The following is a 17,399-nucleotide window of genomic DNA, read 5'->3' as shown; positions in this document are numbered from 1 at the left end:
CTCCTCATTGCTCTGTGATCTCAACCTGGTGACTTAACCGGTCTAATCCTATAAATGGGAGATAACAATGGAATCTACCTCAGATGGTCGTCGTTGGGATGGAAGGCCACATTAAGTAAAGTATCGGGAGTTATGCCTGGCGTATACTAAGTTCCCAACAAAGCTTGGCTGTTGTCTTATTAGGGATAAATTGCTAAGAAAGCAAAATATATGAATATGTGATCATGAAAAGGACAAAACCTATGTGAAAAGTACCAAATGAGTGGTACAGACAGCATATATTGAAAGAAGAATGGGCTCATTTCAAGGTAGAGTGGTCTTTGCAATCACCTGGAAAGCTCTTGAAAATGGCTGATGCCACAGTCTCACCCCAGCTCCATTAATCAGAATCTCATGGGGAGGGGCCACTATTAGTAATTTTTAAAAGCTGCCCAACTGATTTCTAGGTATAGCTGGGTCAACAGCCCCTGTGCTACAACTAAAGAGGTAGAATTTGCTCTGGTACATTTAAGATGAGGTTTGCTGCCCAAAGAATGAAGCATGAAGATTTTTTTCCACTGACCAGTGCTCACTGTATATTCTGAGTGCTCAATAAACTCTAGAAAATTGCTAAATCCTGAGCATGAATCTTGGCTGTAGATCTGTGCTGTTTGGTGGTACCACACAAATGAAAGTGACAAGCAGACTGGCCTCACCCACCAAGAAAACAACAATCCTTAGAACCATTTTTAATTCCAATACAAGGTAATTAAATGCCCTAAGAAAAAACATGCTTATCAGCTAGAAATGCATCACACATACACCCAGGCACAATACAGTTGCAGTTGCCTTATTTACCTCTTAATTTCAGCTTAATTCTGCTCTCAGAGCCTAAGTTATTCACACACACACACACGCACACACACAGGAATTATGCCTTCATGTACCATTGCTCCACCTTTCCAATCTCTCTCTCTATGTATACGTATGTATATGTATATATGTATTGTGGTATACAAAGGGGTACATATATACATGTGGTTTGTGTACAGAATATACAATGTGTTCAGTGTGGTGGACTGTATTTCTAAAGCATACATCTTTTCCTTTAAATAATGAAATGCACCAGGTAAGTAATTAGAAGCCAAAGTAAACCTCCCTGTTGTCTTCGGAAAAGATTTCCAAAGACTTTAGATGCTCACGAACTTTGAGTTAACTCAGGTACAAAAACAGCATTCACCTGTGTGAGCAAGCATAAAATAAATGTAGTTGTTGGGTCTGGGTGGTTTTTTGGTTTTGTTTTGTTTTCATTTGAAAGCTTGCCTTGTCCACCCAGTCACACAGATTCTGCTCCTTTGATTAAAATTATGATAATGGCTTTTTGGTTTGGTTTGGTTTGGTTTGGTTTTACCATTGCCAGAATCTTTTTCTCCTTCTCAGAGAGTCAGGTTTGATGATGCAGTTCTGGAGGAATGACCTTGGGTGTACAGAAATAGATTTGGTCTTCATTTCTCCTACAACTACTATATTTAAATTATCTTCATCCTAGAATCCTAAGTTTCTGTGCCAGACTTCCAACTGATAATTCACATTGCAGTAGTCATTTTTCTTTGTAGGGCTGCCTATCTACATGACTATTAATGCAACAACTATAGATAATTTCTTAATTTTATTAAATTCCAGTGAAGCACCAAGTTCTCAATAGATAGTAGAAGTGGGTGTTTCTTAAGGTCTCTGGTTTGCAACTTTTAAATCAACCTGGTAAGAACCGTGTATGAGGTTGGGCTAAGACATTTTTAATTTCAGACATTTAGAATTGGTTTTTTCGTTCTGTGTTTTGTTTTTTCCTGTCATCCTAGAGCAGATTCATGTCTGGGAAGGCAAATCAGTCTCCCCAGTAACTGTTACTTGGACTCACCCTGAAGATATAAAGCTAATCAAAGGACTAATGAATGAGTTCCAGCCAACATTTGGTGTGCCTTTGTGAACTTTGCAAATATCCTGCATTAGGACTGATGAGATTCATCCCTCCGTACAGGGTTGGGGGTGGGACTCCAGCAAGTTCAAATATTTAGAAGGTCTCTGCCTAAAAGACAGATGGCTGGGAGAGCGCTGGGAGTGGGGTGGAGGATTTCTTCCTCTGCCAGATTTAGTCAGGTAGTCAGTGGAGCCAGGCCCAAACCCCAGGGCTCTTATGTTGAGGTAGTAAAACTGCAATAAAACCTCATCGATTCAGACACAAATGCCTTTGACAATTCAACGGCAGATGCAGCTGTTGCAACTTTTCTTAAGTAGAATGTTTGACGTGATCTCAACTTTCTCTGGAAATTCTAAAGGATCTCTCATAAGTTTCATCCCAGGACGTCTGAAGTTAAAACTTCTCTTTGACTTCACTTTATAGGTCAATTTGTCTACAATTATTAGAAGTTTTTAAAAATTTCTACATTTATGATACATCGGTATGGTAACCAGCAAATACCTTTTACTTTGGTGCCTGATTACAGACTGCATTTGAAAGCAGTAAAATGATACCTCTTTTTAGAAAACCCCATAATTTAGGCTTTCTTGCTGACAGATGAGCACTTCTCTTCTCTCATTCTCTGAATCAGTGAGGTTTTACTGTAAATTAAAATGGAAACAGCAGGTGTCTATTTCCAGCCAAGCTGACCTTGCAGAATGGTCCATGACTTGATTTTTTCCATTTAATTTGCAAACCAGCCACATGTTGATAAAGGAGAAGTAAGTAAAATGAAATCTCATGAAAGAAGAGAGGTGGACCCCTACTCTGCCTCCTAGTGGCTGTTAGAATATCCCCAAACAACTAATAAATATCACAAGAGCTTGGCCATTGAACAAACTCTTTCATTTATGGAATTATTTCCATAATCATCTTTCATGTTTCCAAACGCCTTCCCATCTTTTTTTCGGTGAATGCTCCGGAAAGTGTTTCCAATGTAAATACTTTACGGCTTTGGGTGGGGAGGTGGGGGACAAGAAGGGGCTGGCAATTTGTTTTTGTTTCTCTGCTCTCTTTGAAATCAGTAAAAAAAAAAAAAAAAAAAAAGGGCCTGTTGACACCGCCACTCATTCTGCATGCTCCCTGCCAGAAATGATTAGTCACCATGCATGCATGCCTTTGAATGGCATTCACATCTGGCCCAGTCCGATGTGAATGTTGCCCCTGAGACCCTGCACAATGATTTCCAAGGACCCACGTGCATGAAAATGAGTTACTTCACTGATATTTTTTGGTTTTCAATATACATATGTGTCCAACCCTCAGAAAAGTAAGTCCTAATCTTAGTGTTCCCTAGCTTACACCTGATCTTTCCTACAGACAGGATGCAAAACCAGAGGCTCCCCACTTAAAGAGATTTTGACTCAAATGTTTGGTGACCTGGTATAAAATAGGAGTAACATGACCAATGCATAGAGAAATAAGAGTTGCTGTGCTTATATGAGACCATAGATAATGAAGCCCAGATATGTAGATATAAGTAAACCCTAACTGCAAATTTTCAAGTTAGACCAGCAGAAAACCCATAAACACAGTGAAGAAACTCCCAAATTCGAATACCTTATAGCAAGAGCTAGCCAACAACAGTGACAAAGAGCATGAGTCCAAACTTACTGGATTATTGTAAATTGAACAGAAGTTCCATGTCTGTCCTTTCCACAGCTGCATCCTCGACCAGCAGGTCCGAATAAAGACTTTCTGAGGCAGGCCTGGAATGATGAAAAGCATGGCCTTGGGACGCTGAGAGGCCCCATTGTATCAAAAATGCTGTTCTTTTTACAATAAAATTACCAAACCCTGCTGATGCACAAATAATCTTGACCAGTGAGGGCTTGACTTCATGTCTTAGGTTGGAGAGAGAAGCTCATCACCTCTCTGTCTGTTGTTTCTCTGCCAAATTTCAAAGGCCTTCGCGTGGTGGTCAGACTTGATGGTGGAGCATGCAGAGACGTTCCTGTCACTGTTTGCAGTGGACATGGATGCAGCGTTGGAGGTGCAGCCCCCAGACACGTGGGACAGTTTTCCACTGTTTCAACTGCTGAATGATTTTCTCCGTACCGACTGTATGTATTATCTTTGGTTGACTTTCCTAAGTCAAGCAGATGAACAGATGGCTAAAATGTCTTTGGCCCAGTCAGACCACAGGCTGGTGAAACCTCTTCATAGTTTTCCTATTGCTTTACAAAAACCAAACTTAACAGCTGATGGCCCTTCTCTTTCTTCCAACAAATGTCCTGTTGCACCGAAGCCCTCTCTTAACTAGGCAGGAGAACCCAAGAGCAGTGTGATAAGTGGTACTCCTGCCGGTGTGTTTTATTTGCTTTTGAACAAGCTAATTAACTTAACCTCTTCACATTTTGAAATTTTTATTGAAAGATGTTTTCTAGATGAAAAACAATTTCTAGCTAAATATCACCCCAAGCGTTTCAGTATCTTACAACAACACATAGCCATAAAATAGACCTTCCTTCCAAGAAGAGGGATGAAGGGGGGGAGGGGTACAGAATGTTCTTTCTTTCTGCTAATGTCATGGGAGGAAGGGGAGCAGATATAAGGAAAACCTAAAAAACAGTTGTCGATTATTGCTTTTACTGTTTTTTTTTTTAAAGGAACATGGTTGTTTTTCCTTTTTAGAAGAATGAAACAAATGGGTAGAATATTTTTGAATTCCATTTTTTCCCACACTTATCTAATCACGAATCTTGGTGTTTTTCATGTACTTTTACTCCCCTCCTTTTCTCGCATCCCCTAGAAGCAATGTATTTACTACAGAAGACAATCGTTTCTGTATGTACATTGTATGCTAATAAGCAAGTGTGGGTTCTTACCAAGCTTTTGCTTATCTGTTCTAGATAATTTGTGCAATGGAAAATTTCACAAACACCTGCAAGACCTGTTTGCCCCACTTGTGGTTAGATATGTGGATTTGATGGAGTCCTCAATTGCACAATCCATTCACAGGGGCTTTGAGCGGGAGTCATGGGAACCAGTCAAGTAAGGAAACCTTTTTTGATACCATCGGAGTTTGGGTGCAAATGGCTGCAGAGTCATACAGAAATGGATTAATGGTGTCTTACAGTTTTTATTGTTAGCAGGGGCAGAGAGCAAACACTATACATGTTTCTAACTGTGATGCTCATACCGTCCTTGACCAAAGCGGGGAGGTGGGAGGAGGTTGAGAAATATTTTATGAAATGAAATATTTGTTTTATTGCACAAGATAAATAAGAAATAAGGGATATAAACTTGGTTGTGATGTTTGTACTGTGTATCTTACTCCAGTGGTGATATCTTTAGGAATTAATCTTTCCCACAGCGTGTTCCATAGGAGTCTAGGCAAGGGGCCCGCAAACTTTTTCTATAAAAGACCAGATAGTGAATGTTTAGCTTTTTCAACTACACAATCTCTGTCACAACTACTCAGCTCTATCATTGTAGTGAAAAACCAAAAACAGACAAAAGGCAAACGGGCAAGTGTGGCTCTGTTCCCATAGAACTTTATTTTCCAAAACAGGAGGCTATCCTTTGATCTATAATTTGCTGTTTTCTAGTCTAGGCCTTTGAGACATACCTCGAGAAAAGAACTCTATGGCCAGATATGCTTAGAAAACTGTATCACCCACTCATCCACCCCACACCCATATCTCCCGGAGAACCATGAAGCACGGCAGCGTATTTGAAGACTTTGAGAACATAGTCATACAGATGCTTATTTAACTCTGCTTCACCTGGAGCTTCCTAAATGTCTTTAACTACTTTTGTTTATTCCCCAGGGGAGTATCTGTCTTGTAGGACCAATGACAGGAAATCCTGTAGGGTATGAATTCAGCGGTTTCCATAATTGCTTAGCAAATGTTAGATCTTTTTGAAATGTCGGGCAGATTTGGTGCCACCTCCATTCCCCAGCAAGGGGGAGGGCTATGACTCGGGGCTGCCAGAGGGTCAGTCTCAGGCTCCTGTTTCTAGAGACATAGAAGGCTCCTAGGTGGAGAGAATTTTCTGGTATGGTTTGAAAAGCTCCAATAAAGCCCAGTATTAGTTTTGCCCCATTAGACTCATTTTTTTTCTTTTATATGAGAAAAACGTTTTGTTCTTTCTAGTCCTTTACATCTTTGGGAAGTAGCAACCAGTATGGAGCAAAATGGGTGTGTGTGGGGGGGGTATGTACAGCACACTTTGAGACACTCCAGAACAAATATTCAAAACTCTTTTCCTCAATTTACAAGACTTGACCTGTACTTTATCTCTAAGCAGTTTTCTGGATGGAGATTCTTCCTCTAATATTCTACTGCATGACTCTAACTGATAAATCAGTGCAAAATAGCTTTCTCAGCCACGACCCCGCCACTTCCACTCCTAAGCCGCAGGAGAAGTTTCTTGACTTACCCTACTGAGAGCTGGTTAATAGGCAATTGCTCTTCATTTGCAAGCACAAAGAAACCTAAGTTTTAGCTGATTATTCTCAAGTTTATACCATCTCTTAATATGGCCCTGCTGACTTTTAACTCATGGGAATTTAAACTGGGTCCCTTAATGACAAAGCATGAACAAGCGACTGTATTTTTTTTTTAATGCTCATTATATTCAAGACAGATGTACTGTAGAGAACATCTGAGAAAAGGAAAAGGCTCAAATGAGTACTATTCACATTTTCAAAATAGTAATGGTCTTGAAGTAGCTTTTACTTACTTGGGTTTAAAGGTGGATACTGGTACTACCAACCACTGGGAGGAAAGGATTGGTATCTGTCACTATTTCCTAAAGGGCCCTAGAGTTAGGGCCTTGCCCTCCACTCACCAGGTAGAAGGCAAGCCTTCAAAACTCTAGGAACTATTTTCTCATCCATAAAACTGATTTTTTAAAGTGTCTCTACTTGGTGTCTGAGAATTGTCATGAAGCTCTGTGATAATATCACCAATGTCATTTTATAATCTATTAAATGCTTCAAGCAAGTAACTGCTATTCTTCTTGAAGTATTAAATATTCTTGATACTATCAGACATAAAGGTAGAGTAAAAATTATCTTCACAATTCAAAGTGTTAGTCAAGGAAGGTTTGTTGGGGATTTTTTTAATGATTAAAAAAAAATGAAATTTGAACTTTTGGACCAGTAACTTAAAGACCTGAAAATTGGTGAAGGATTAATAGTTGTGAATAATAACCTGAAATATTTTATGTAGATGTCTTTTTTTTTTTTCTCTAAGTAGTTATTTGCTGTCCCAAACTGTGCTATTGGTTAGTCACTGTGATTGTGGTCTGTTCAATTCATGGTAAATAGTATGTGCCTTTTAGAGTATGTAGAGGTATTTGAAAGTGCCAGCTAAAACGTAAACTAAATTACAGTACTTTGAAAGCACACACATTTTATTAGCTGATTTGTAAACAGAATGTGGATGCTATGACAGATTAACAGAATGGCCAGCACAAAATGAAGGGTGAAAAGAGCTTGGGGATGTGCATTTATGGGCTAGAAAGAATGAGTCTCCCTATACTTCCTACCAGGTGAAGAGAAAGTACAAGCTTTTATCTGACTGCTAGTGAAGAAGCAGAGATTCATTTTCCTTTTTGGATTTTTTCCTAAGTCAAAGATGATCTTTTTGTAATTTTTTTTATTATGCTTACTCAAAAACAAGAAACTGACTTAGATAAATAGATTTATCTAATTTATTTATTTATTTAGTTTGCTCAACTTTCTGTACTCTTAAATGTGTTCCTCCAGTACATACACACACATACATAAACACATACACACACATATACACATGCATACACCCATACACACGCATGCACATATAGCCTTTCCCTCAAATAATTGTTATACTCAAATACTTCTGTTCTTCCATTTTTCAAAAGTTGTGACTATAGGCACTTGATTATAGGTAAAATGAGAAATGCACTGTAAAGCTTACTTTAAGAAAAATTAGCATTCAAAATATTAAAGAAAAATGGCAATCTGGCAAGAAAATGCTACTAATATATTGAGCTTGCTAAAAATAGATTAAAAATATTCTCTATTCTTCAGATTTTCTTATTTCAGAATATGGACCTATAAAATAAAACAGAGATGCAGTCCTTTGGGCTCAATACAACTGAAGCTACCTGAGATAAAGGGTCAGATGGCCAAGTCTTATTGCTGCTTTTCTTTAGTAGGATGGCCACCTATCTCTGCACAGAGAGACAGGGCAGCTCCATCTCTGTTTCCATTAAGCCAGATACATTTATGATTACAGTCTCAGTGTATTTGTGGAAAATGTTGTCGCACGGCTTCTAATCACAGCTGAAGATCATCAGCCTGTCAGAACAGGCTCAAGCTAGAGACCATAACCCTCTCGTGAGTGTCCCATCAGGACATGTTATAGGACCATTGCTGGGCAGGTTGTTCACGACTTTCCTTATAGCCTGAATAAGAGTTTTTGGTCCTAACTGGCAGTTGGACAACATTTCTACCAGCCTTTTAGAGTTGGCTCCTTGTTAGTCAAGTCATTGCTTCCATTCAGTGTGGAAGCAAACTTAGAAAGCATGCAATCCAAAGCTTCCCCGGACTCGTACCAAGTACCCATTCCATGCCTCCCTCTCCTTCTCTCAGTCTCCACTTAAACACCTCCAGGAACAGGGAATCCGTGCTTCACGGTTGCCCATTTCAGGTTAGGATGGCTCTGAATGGTTGCACTAAACACTGTTCTTGGTATGTGCACCCAAAAAAACCTGTTTCTCATTTCTCAAAATGCACTCTATGTCTGCCTGAGGTATACACATAAGAAGTATTTTTTAAGTAACTTCAGTTTCCCAGATTGTCAAGGATATCAATGTCTTAAGGATAATAAATCGTCAGACTGACCAAAGACATCTTAGCAACATGTCGGTGACCTGGTATGAAATACAAAAGTGTGAGACCCAGAGGAGTCTGTTCTCCTGATTCTGCCATTAACTTGCTGGGTGACCTTGGGCAAGTCAGATGACTTCCCCAAGCCTCAATACCCTCCTTTGTAAAACAAGTGTTTTGAATACTCAACACTTTTTCAACACTAGCATTCTAGAAAATGTGATTTTCCATATTCACCCCCTGACATTTGATCACCACTGCCTCCCTAGCACCTGGAACAGGGCCTGGGACAGGTGCTCGATAAGTATTTATTGACTGACATTGATTAAGGAACCATACAGCCTGAAAATTGTAAGGATACAATAGAAAAACTATAGGGAGGAGAAAAAGGAAAATATATAATCCCCTGGTTGGGGATTCAATCTGGCTGGGTCTGAACAACATACACAGAAGAAAAATGACTTTAAATATTTACCAATGTACAAGTAACATCACAAAGAGTGATGAGAGCATAGAGTAGAAGGGAATCAGTCTTCCCTGAGTAGTCAAAAAGGAAATAGCTTGGAGAGTAAGATTTCCAAAGGGGAAGGGTGTTTGGAAAGAGCATGAGCAAACATAGAAACATGGGGGAAAGTGGGGTATGCGATAGAAAGAGTGAATGTTTGAATTTGACCAGCACAGATGAGGAAGGAAGTAAGCCGTACGTTGGAAAGTTTATTGGGAGGTTGTAAAAGCCCATGAAGATCAGAACTTCATTATCTAAGTCATACTTTTCAGATAGGGGCTTTTCAGCTCCCAGGCTGGTAAACATTTGTTCTTGGCAGGGCAGAGGGACAAAAAAAAAAAAAAAATGTTTACTCTTGTCATATATATGTATAAAGTATAGGTCTACCTAAAGTACATAAACAGATCTACAACATATTAGTGGTATTAATTTTCATGGGGAAGGCAGTTGGGAGCCTGGTAGTGCTAATGAATAAAAGGTTGGAAAACACCACTCTGAACTATAGAAAGATTGCAGAGAGTGCTCGCCTCCCCAGCCTAGGGATTAGACCTAAGGATAAGCACATGGAAAGGCTTTAGGGTCCAGAGCACCAAAAGAAGACAAAGATGTACTATGTACATTCATGAAACAAATGGCTTATAAAGTGGGAGTCATTCGGAGTCTCAAATCTATCCCCATCCAGAAGTCTTTGAGAGATGACCCAACCATATCCTCTCTGCAGGGAGATACAATCTTGATTAGAATTTATTTCAGAACTTAGGGATGTCTCTACCTCTAGTTGTTTCATCCACAGAAATGAGGCATGCACGTTCATGACCTTCATCCCTGTGAGAGAGAGAACAGATGAGAATTTTGTAATCTAGGGCGCTAGGGACAGGCATTTGACCGGAATAGGAGCTCTCCCTTTTTTGCAGAGTTCCCACAGTGCATAAGTCTAATTTTTTTAGGTCTACTTGTTTTTTAGTGATCTCTCCACCCAACATGGGCTCAGACCCACCATCCCAAGACTGAGATCACACGCTCCTCTGCTTCAGCCAGGCAGGGGTCCCAGAATGAGTCTAACTTTTAACATATATTAGTTGTTAGGATTGCAATTCACACTTCTGATACTATCCACAGATATCCCATTATGATTCTCACAGAGAAGCATGTGATGATGGGCTTGTTTTTAGGTAGTTGCTAAAGGGCCCTCTAAAATAATAATTTGTTATATCCATCAGCAGCTCCTGGAGTCGGATCTGACCTGAGTGCTACTAGAAAATTCTCCCCTTTCACATGGATATTATGCTTGGGAATTGCCTCTTTGACTATTAATATAAGTTATTAATATCCAAATAAAATATTAGTAACATTAATAGTATACTCTATTACTTTGCTAAACAGAAATATCAAGCATGTTTCAGTCTTTTAAACATAGAGCATTATAGTATGTCACATGAAGGAAATGTTTCTACATGAATCCAGCACAGTAGTCCAGCCAAAATGTCATATTTTACAAATACAGTATGTTTTTATTAATATAAGTATTTTTCAAATTTGCATATGTAAAACAAAGCTCTTCTCTAATTTGTGTACCCACCATCCGCTAATATGTTTAATTTAAGTTGCTTTTGCATACATCTGTATGTTATTCAGTCCTAGCTACTTTTAATTTGATTAGAATTGACATTTTAACTTGTCAGGCGGCCATCTCTAAAGATCTCCTAATTCCTTGATCATTATTCAGTGCGTGTATCATCTAATGATCACATTTGCTTATGTAGGCTTACACATGTCTTCATGGAAATCACCAGCGGTTTTGTTACATGGCAGTGTTTAAGTCGGAGAGCCACCTGGGACAGACTTCAGAGGCAGCCTCTCCAGTTAAACAGAGAAACATTGAAGAAAAAGTTCCATTGTTCCTTCTGCTTCATAGTCCTGTTTAGCTTATCTCTTGACCATTCCCAAAAGAGCACCCTCTCATCCCAAGAAGAGAAGTATAACTGGCTTTCCCAAAACGTGAGGTGTAAAGAACAAACCTGTGTGACACCTGTTTCCCTTAAGGAAAAGAATGCTAGGTTGGCAATTTTGCATTCTAGGTTTTTCCATGTATATTGCCATTGTGAAAGAGTACCTTGTTTCTGGAGGGAAGCAGGGGTCCAGACTCTGTAGGTTCCAGGATTTCTGACTTCTCAGGAGGCTTGCCCTGCTAAGCAAGCCCAGAGGCAGCTCCAGCCCTTGCAAGAGTTCTGTTAGTCAAACACAGCTTGCCCGGGGCAGAGCTGCTTTGGCAAAACTTGCTCTTCTGCAAGATCCAAAAAGAAACCCTCAACTCCTCTGCCAAAGTTCTGTCAACTCCACTTAAACAGGAAGGCTCCTCTCAGATGCAGAGTTAGGCTGGGCTCTACCGTGCCAGTGACTTTGGCTGGATGGAACACCCTTAAAATGCCACTACAGAGACACACGGTGCCAGCTTGTGGAGCAGTAAATGTCACAGTCCTTCCACAGAGATCTGCTCAATTCGAGTTGGGGTTTTTGTTTTGTTTTATTTTCTCTCTTTATTCATAAAGTTATCCATCTCTCCATCACATCAGTTGATCCATCTTCATTCAAAAACCAAAAGCTAGTCCAGGTCACATTTTTTAACTTTTTATTAATTTTAGCCTTTTACAGAAAAAAACGTACTGCTTGGTTAACTTTCACAGACTGAACACTCCCTTGTAACAATCACACAGATAAAGAGACGGAACTTCCCCAGCACCTCTACAACCTTGCCTTCTTTCTCCCAGTCTCTATCTCACCTCCAAGGGTGGCCGACTATTTTAACACAAGGCCCCATTTGAAATCCACTTGTGCTCCAAGAATTTAGAATTAGAGAGGAGTTTGGGATTCTTTTCTTTACCAAGGTATCTTTTTGCACGTGTAAACATTTCTCTGTTTTAGTTGGACTTGGTTTGGGGGAGGACGTGTCTTTAAGCATTTTATACAATTATTAAAAGCTAACCGTTCTTCTTGATACAATTCCCTCATCTTTGCCATCAACTACGACACCCTGTTACACACACCTGTCTTCAGGAGTGACAGTTGGAAAGTATGCATTCAAGTGGGGGAACTTCCCACCATGCCTTGTATCTAATATCTGACTTGAGAAAAGTGCCTCCATCAAAAATAATTTATGACTAAAAGAAAATGAAAGTGCGCCACCGTTCCTATCAATCCCAGCTATTTCTCTAGCAGCCCAGCTGCACTGATGCCAAGAATTCCTTGAACTTCAAGTTCTTAGCATCACACAAGTTCTAGATCTCATGACAGTGGATTTGGAAACCAAAAGCCCCTCACCAAGGCATTTAAATAATGTGATCATTGTGTATAGGTGTCTTTGAGTTTCCACACTTTTAAGTCACTCTGTGGTTATTTTTTCTTCATTCATTTTTTTCATTTCTCTCTGAATACTGAACCGCACCACAGCTCCCCATCCGTAAGCTGTTTTCCAAAGTGTGTTGCTTGAGTTTTCGCTGTCGTCTTGCTGTGGACTTAGCCAATTTATTTACAGTTGTCATGTGCTTCTGCCACATCTGCATTGTCACTGTGATGGTATTTTTTTCTTTCTGTCTGTTTCTTCCACAGGAGTTTAACCAGTAACCTACCCAATGTGAACCTACCCAATGTGAACCTTCCCAAAGTACCAAATCTACCAGTTAACATCCCTCTAGGCATCCCACAAATGCCTACTTTTTCGGCACCGTCATGGATGGCTGCTATGTATGATGCTGAGTGTGTATTCAGTTCACATTAGATCTAATTTAAATTTAAGTGATCTTGGCATGGATATGTATTGTTTATTTCTATACATCCTATATAACAGAGATGGAGATGGATAATTAGACATATTTTGCTGATCATACAGAGACAATATTGTTTATTTCTGGCATGCAGCGTGTTTGTAAGACGTTTGCTATATATACAGCACTAACAATTTGTCTTACGCCCACTGAACGCTTGAGGACTATGTTTCACTTCCTGAATTCTTTTGCAAAAGGAGTCTGCCCATGTTTTGTTTTTTGTTGCTGCTTTTCTTTTTTCTTTTTTTAATTCAGGTGCCATGACTCTATGAGTTCTTCATTCAAAAGTAGTCCCAAGAAACCTCTTTGATGGGCTGTCCAGGCCTCTCTGGCCTGATCCAAATATAAGAGGGAAGCACACTTACCTAGAAGTTGAGGTTTTCTTTAAATATAAAATTCCTAGAGACTGTTTAAACCATAAAGCATATTTCTGGTGTCAGCAAGTGGCAGGATATAGTAACAGTATGTTCAGGGCTAAATGAAAACTCCTGAATGGATCAAGCCTCAGTAATGTCTGTGTTATATAAAGATACTTTTCAAGGTCATCATGCAATATGGAGCATTGGGATCTAGGTAGCAAGAAGATATCTAAATTTGCAAATGCAGGAGTCAAACAACAAATAATTAAGTTTTGCGGTAGCCGTATCATCTGCGGTCTGAGGATAGGGCCATTCTTTACATTCATCCATACAAATGCCAGGAATGCACAGGGTTTGTGTTTCTGGGAGTCCTGGCCAACCCTTTAAAGACAGCTTCTCTGGGGTTGAGGTGGAGCCGCCACTTCTAGCTTAGGACGTGAACCCGCTCTCTATTTCCCTTAGCAAGAAGGAGATCTAGTACCCCTAAATTCTACCTCAGGGAAATTAAATTAAAACCATGTGCATGATTTAATAAGTGAAATAGGGTTTAGTGATTCTATACCCTCCTTTGATCCTTTTCTTAGACCACAGCTAATTATAGGCCAGATAAGCTTTTTCTTGAAAGAATAAATTGGCACATTTTCAAAGAGAAGTGTTATTATCAAAGGAATAAAAAATGATCTGAAGCTAGCAGTGATGTTTTGAAATCTCAAAATCACATTCATCAAGACAGCCCTCATAATTTTTATTTCTGCAGTGATCCAGGTAGAAAGCAGGGCGTTAAATGACTGCTCTACTTGGCTGCTGCGAAGTTGCCTAACATTTTTAAAAACCTCTATTTGTTCACAAGTGCATGATGAAATCATATAGTCAATGTGTCTGATTCTCTTTTAAAGACAAATTAAAAAACCTCCAAAAATTTATAACTGAAAAAAATTCTTCTAAAAAAAAGGAAATCATATTCATGCTAAGATGACTCTATCAAAAGTTAGATGAGGTAGTATCTGTTAAAAATTAAAATATAAACCTCTGAAAGCTTTTCTTACCTTCTTCTATGCATGCTCCGTGGCATTGTTTTTGAAAAGATATGAATCAAGACATTGTAATAAAGCAGATAATGGTCTCCATTCAATTAATTAAGGCATGAGTGGAAACACATTTTGGTAACTGCTCAGCAATCAAAATAATCTTGGTGCTATTGCCTTAACATTAACAGTTTATCTTAAAAATAAAAAGAAAATATTCTTTTCCTCATGTCAAAACTTAATAATAAGCTCTTCAAAGAAAAAAAAAAAAACCCTAGAAGAATTTTTTGAAACTCTGAAACCAGATGGGTGTCAAAATGTTGTTGTAATAAATACCAATTATTGCATTCATATGTACTTAATGATTTAAAACATACAATCATGCAGTTCCAAAACGGGGTTTAGACTAGACAAAGTTGGGGTTTCTTTTTCCCAAGCATAGGATGGAGGTAGGGGGAAGGCCGAACTTTCACAGAGAAACAATGCATTCCCCCGCTTTTGAATAGTGCTTATGGCAGGATCTGAATAGAAGGTGTAGATCCTCAATCGCCCACCAGGAAATGCCTGATTCTATATCTTTTCATAATTCCAGTTTCCTCCTTTGCCACCTTTCATTTTTAAGGATGTGTTTCCATGTTTCCTGCTCCTTCGTGTCAGATACATCTACATACTGACCTCAGGCTGGTCTGTCCTTGGAAACATTACCCTGTTGGTCCAGGCCGTAGGCTCCCTCTCGGCATGTTGGGAGTTTGCCCCCTCCCCACCCCACAGTAGCTGTGTATGCGTTTATGCACTAGCTATATTTCTCTCTGAAGCATTAATTCAATGCAGCTGGCATCTGTCACAATAGAAACACCCACTCTCATCTGTTTCTATAGACGATGTCAGAACAAGTGGTAATGCATGGTGTGTTGGACATTTTATAAATTACCGTGTTAGCATTAGTGGTATGCGAGGAAGGGGGGTGGGTGGCCACCCCTCAGAGCTCCAAATGGAACTGTTAACCAAAGAGAAAGCCAGCCAGAGAAGGACAAGAGGGTGAGAGATGGAGCATTTCCCACACACAGGCTTTCCGTGGATGCCCCAGGTAAAAGTTTCCTAGACGCCATTGTACAGAAAGGAATCAAGACCAATTTCTCCATCTGTACAGGGGACCGGGTAAGGTGGTGCAATGGTAAAAGAGCTCAGGTTTTGAGCCCTAAAGCTTTGCAGATATCCCTTGTCGGCGCATCACTCCCCACCCCCGCAACTCACCTCATCCTGGGGCTGCCTATGCAACAGGCTGGTCTATGATAATTGGAGTGAGAACCAAACTGAACAAGAATCTTGGACTCAAGGTATCCAGGTGTACTCGTCTTGATTTGAGTCACCCCAGTTTCTTTCCAGCTCTTCAAGAGAGAAAGCAGGTCCTCGCTCACCACTTTGTTAGCACTGTCCTTTTAAAACTGAAAGTCTTGTGCAATCTCCAAGAGACCTCCGCTCTGGAGGGGAGCTGGGGAAATGCATGAAACCCTGAATTTTAATAACTGCATGGTGCCATGTAGTTATTATCCGTTGGAACTTACTTCTCCCTCTGGTTCGTGGCCTTCATCTGAATCATCACATGTGTTAATGTGGTTATTAAAAGAAGGCTGATTTTTACCATACACCGTTCTCCTAGTCATTGTGGGGCAGCACCTTTCCTCAGACTTCTCACTGGTCTGGGATAATTGGCCAAACAACACAGACTAAGTCATGTATGGTAAAACTCAAAATCGGCCGGTGGAGATGGCCCCCACCTCCACCGCCAACACGCGTCGTTTTGTATGTTGAAGCCACTGTTTGCCTTAAGCCCTCTAGCGCCTGGTTGTCTTTGTGTCAGCTTTTCCAGAACCCAAGGCCTGTGGGTGACTCTTGTTTTCTAATTTTTATCCTGCCAGTAATGGATCAGGCACTTCAGAAGATCTGTTCTGGAAACTCGATGCCCTTCAGACCTTCATTCGGGACTTGCACTGGCCCGAGGAAGAGTTTGGAAAGCACCTGGAACAACGGCTGAAGCTGATGGCAAGTGACATGATTGAATCTTGTGTAAAAAGGTGAGCCTAGGTGGCTGGATGGGCCCTGCACATCTTTCCCACTACACTCTGACTCAGGGAATGGTGGGTGGCCCCTCTTTCAACTGGCTATAATTTGGATTTTTTTGGAGAAGGTGATTTCTTGTCCAAGTCAGCTGTAGTGGTGGCCACCCAAGTCTAGCTCCTGTTCACCTGCCCCACATCTGTCCCAAACCCCACATGATACGGTAGCCAGTTTTTTCACTTAGCTCCATGAGGAAAGGATCCATGTCTTTCTTGTTCTTCTCTATATCTCTGGTATCTAGTAGCACCTGACACACAATATTTACTTAGAAAATATGTGTGTAAGGTATAAGTGTGTGTGTGAGGGGATGGTTAGTGGGAAAAAAGGGAAGCATAGGCAGTTCTGGAGCCAGGATATCCAGTACAGGCAGCAGGAAATGAGTGTCTCTGCAGAAATGTGAACAGGATCTCAGCAACATCATTTTTTCCATATATATGAACTGAGCACCTACTCTCTGCCCACTCTGAGTTGTCCTGCCCCAAATCTAACTAGACATCAGTGAGGGGGCAGGAGAGGTTAAATGTCCATTTGGATTTCCTACAAATTTGCTTTGTCCTACAAATTTCCTGCTTTGTCGCCATGGCATATTGGGTTGAGGTGGGAATGCTGCAGTGGAAGTTCCCAGGTAGAGTGTTCTGAGAAGGTGAAGAGAAGAAAATGAGAACAATATGCATCTATTCAACAAAGAGTATTTAGCTCCTCCTACCTGCCAGGCCCAGTGCTACATTCCTGGCATACCATGCCAAGAAGAA

The 17,399-nt window shown here is 40.2% G+C and overlaps 1 protein-coding gene across 27 annotated transcripts in view; it reads left to right on the top strand.

Moving 5' to 3' along the window:
- The window catches only part of CADPS (calcium dependent secretion activator), a 467,297-nt gene that overhangs the window by 368,221 nt on the left and 81,677 nt on the right, over nt 1-17,399 (top strand). For 10 of the 27 annotated variants that reach the window (XM_032867304.1, XM_032867302.1, XM_032867301.1 and 7 more), the window contains 3 exons: nt 3,903-4,059; nt 4,849-4,990; nt 16,449-16,604. In XM_032867304.1, coding sequence (XP_032723195.1) covers nt 3,903-4,059; nt 4,849-4,990; nt 16,449-16,604 — 455 coding nt within the window. Of the gene's footprint in view, nt 1-2,697; nt 2,719-3,902; nt 4,060-4,848; nt 4,991-12,930; nt 13,078-16,448; nt 16,605-17,399 lie in introns of all 27 variants that reach the window. The other 17 variants (XM_032867290.1, XM_032867279.1, XM_032867288.1 and 14 more) reach the window with 4 other exon arrangements.

The sequence above is a fragment of the Lontra canadensis genome, unplaced genomic scaffold (genome assembly GCF_010015895.1).
Source record: "Lontra canadensis isolate GAN:19392208 unplaced genomic scaffold, GSC_riverotter_1.0 scaffold34, whole genome shotgun sequence".
NCBI classification, from domain to species: domain Eukaryota; kingdom Metazoa; phylum Chordata; class Mammalia; order Carnivora; family Mustelidae; genus Lontra; species Lontra canadensis.
This window is presented reverse-complemented; position numbering and strand designations above follow the sequence as displayed.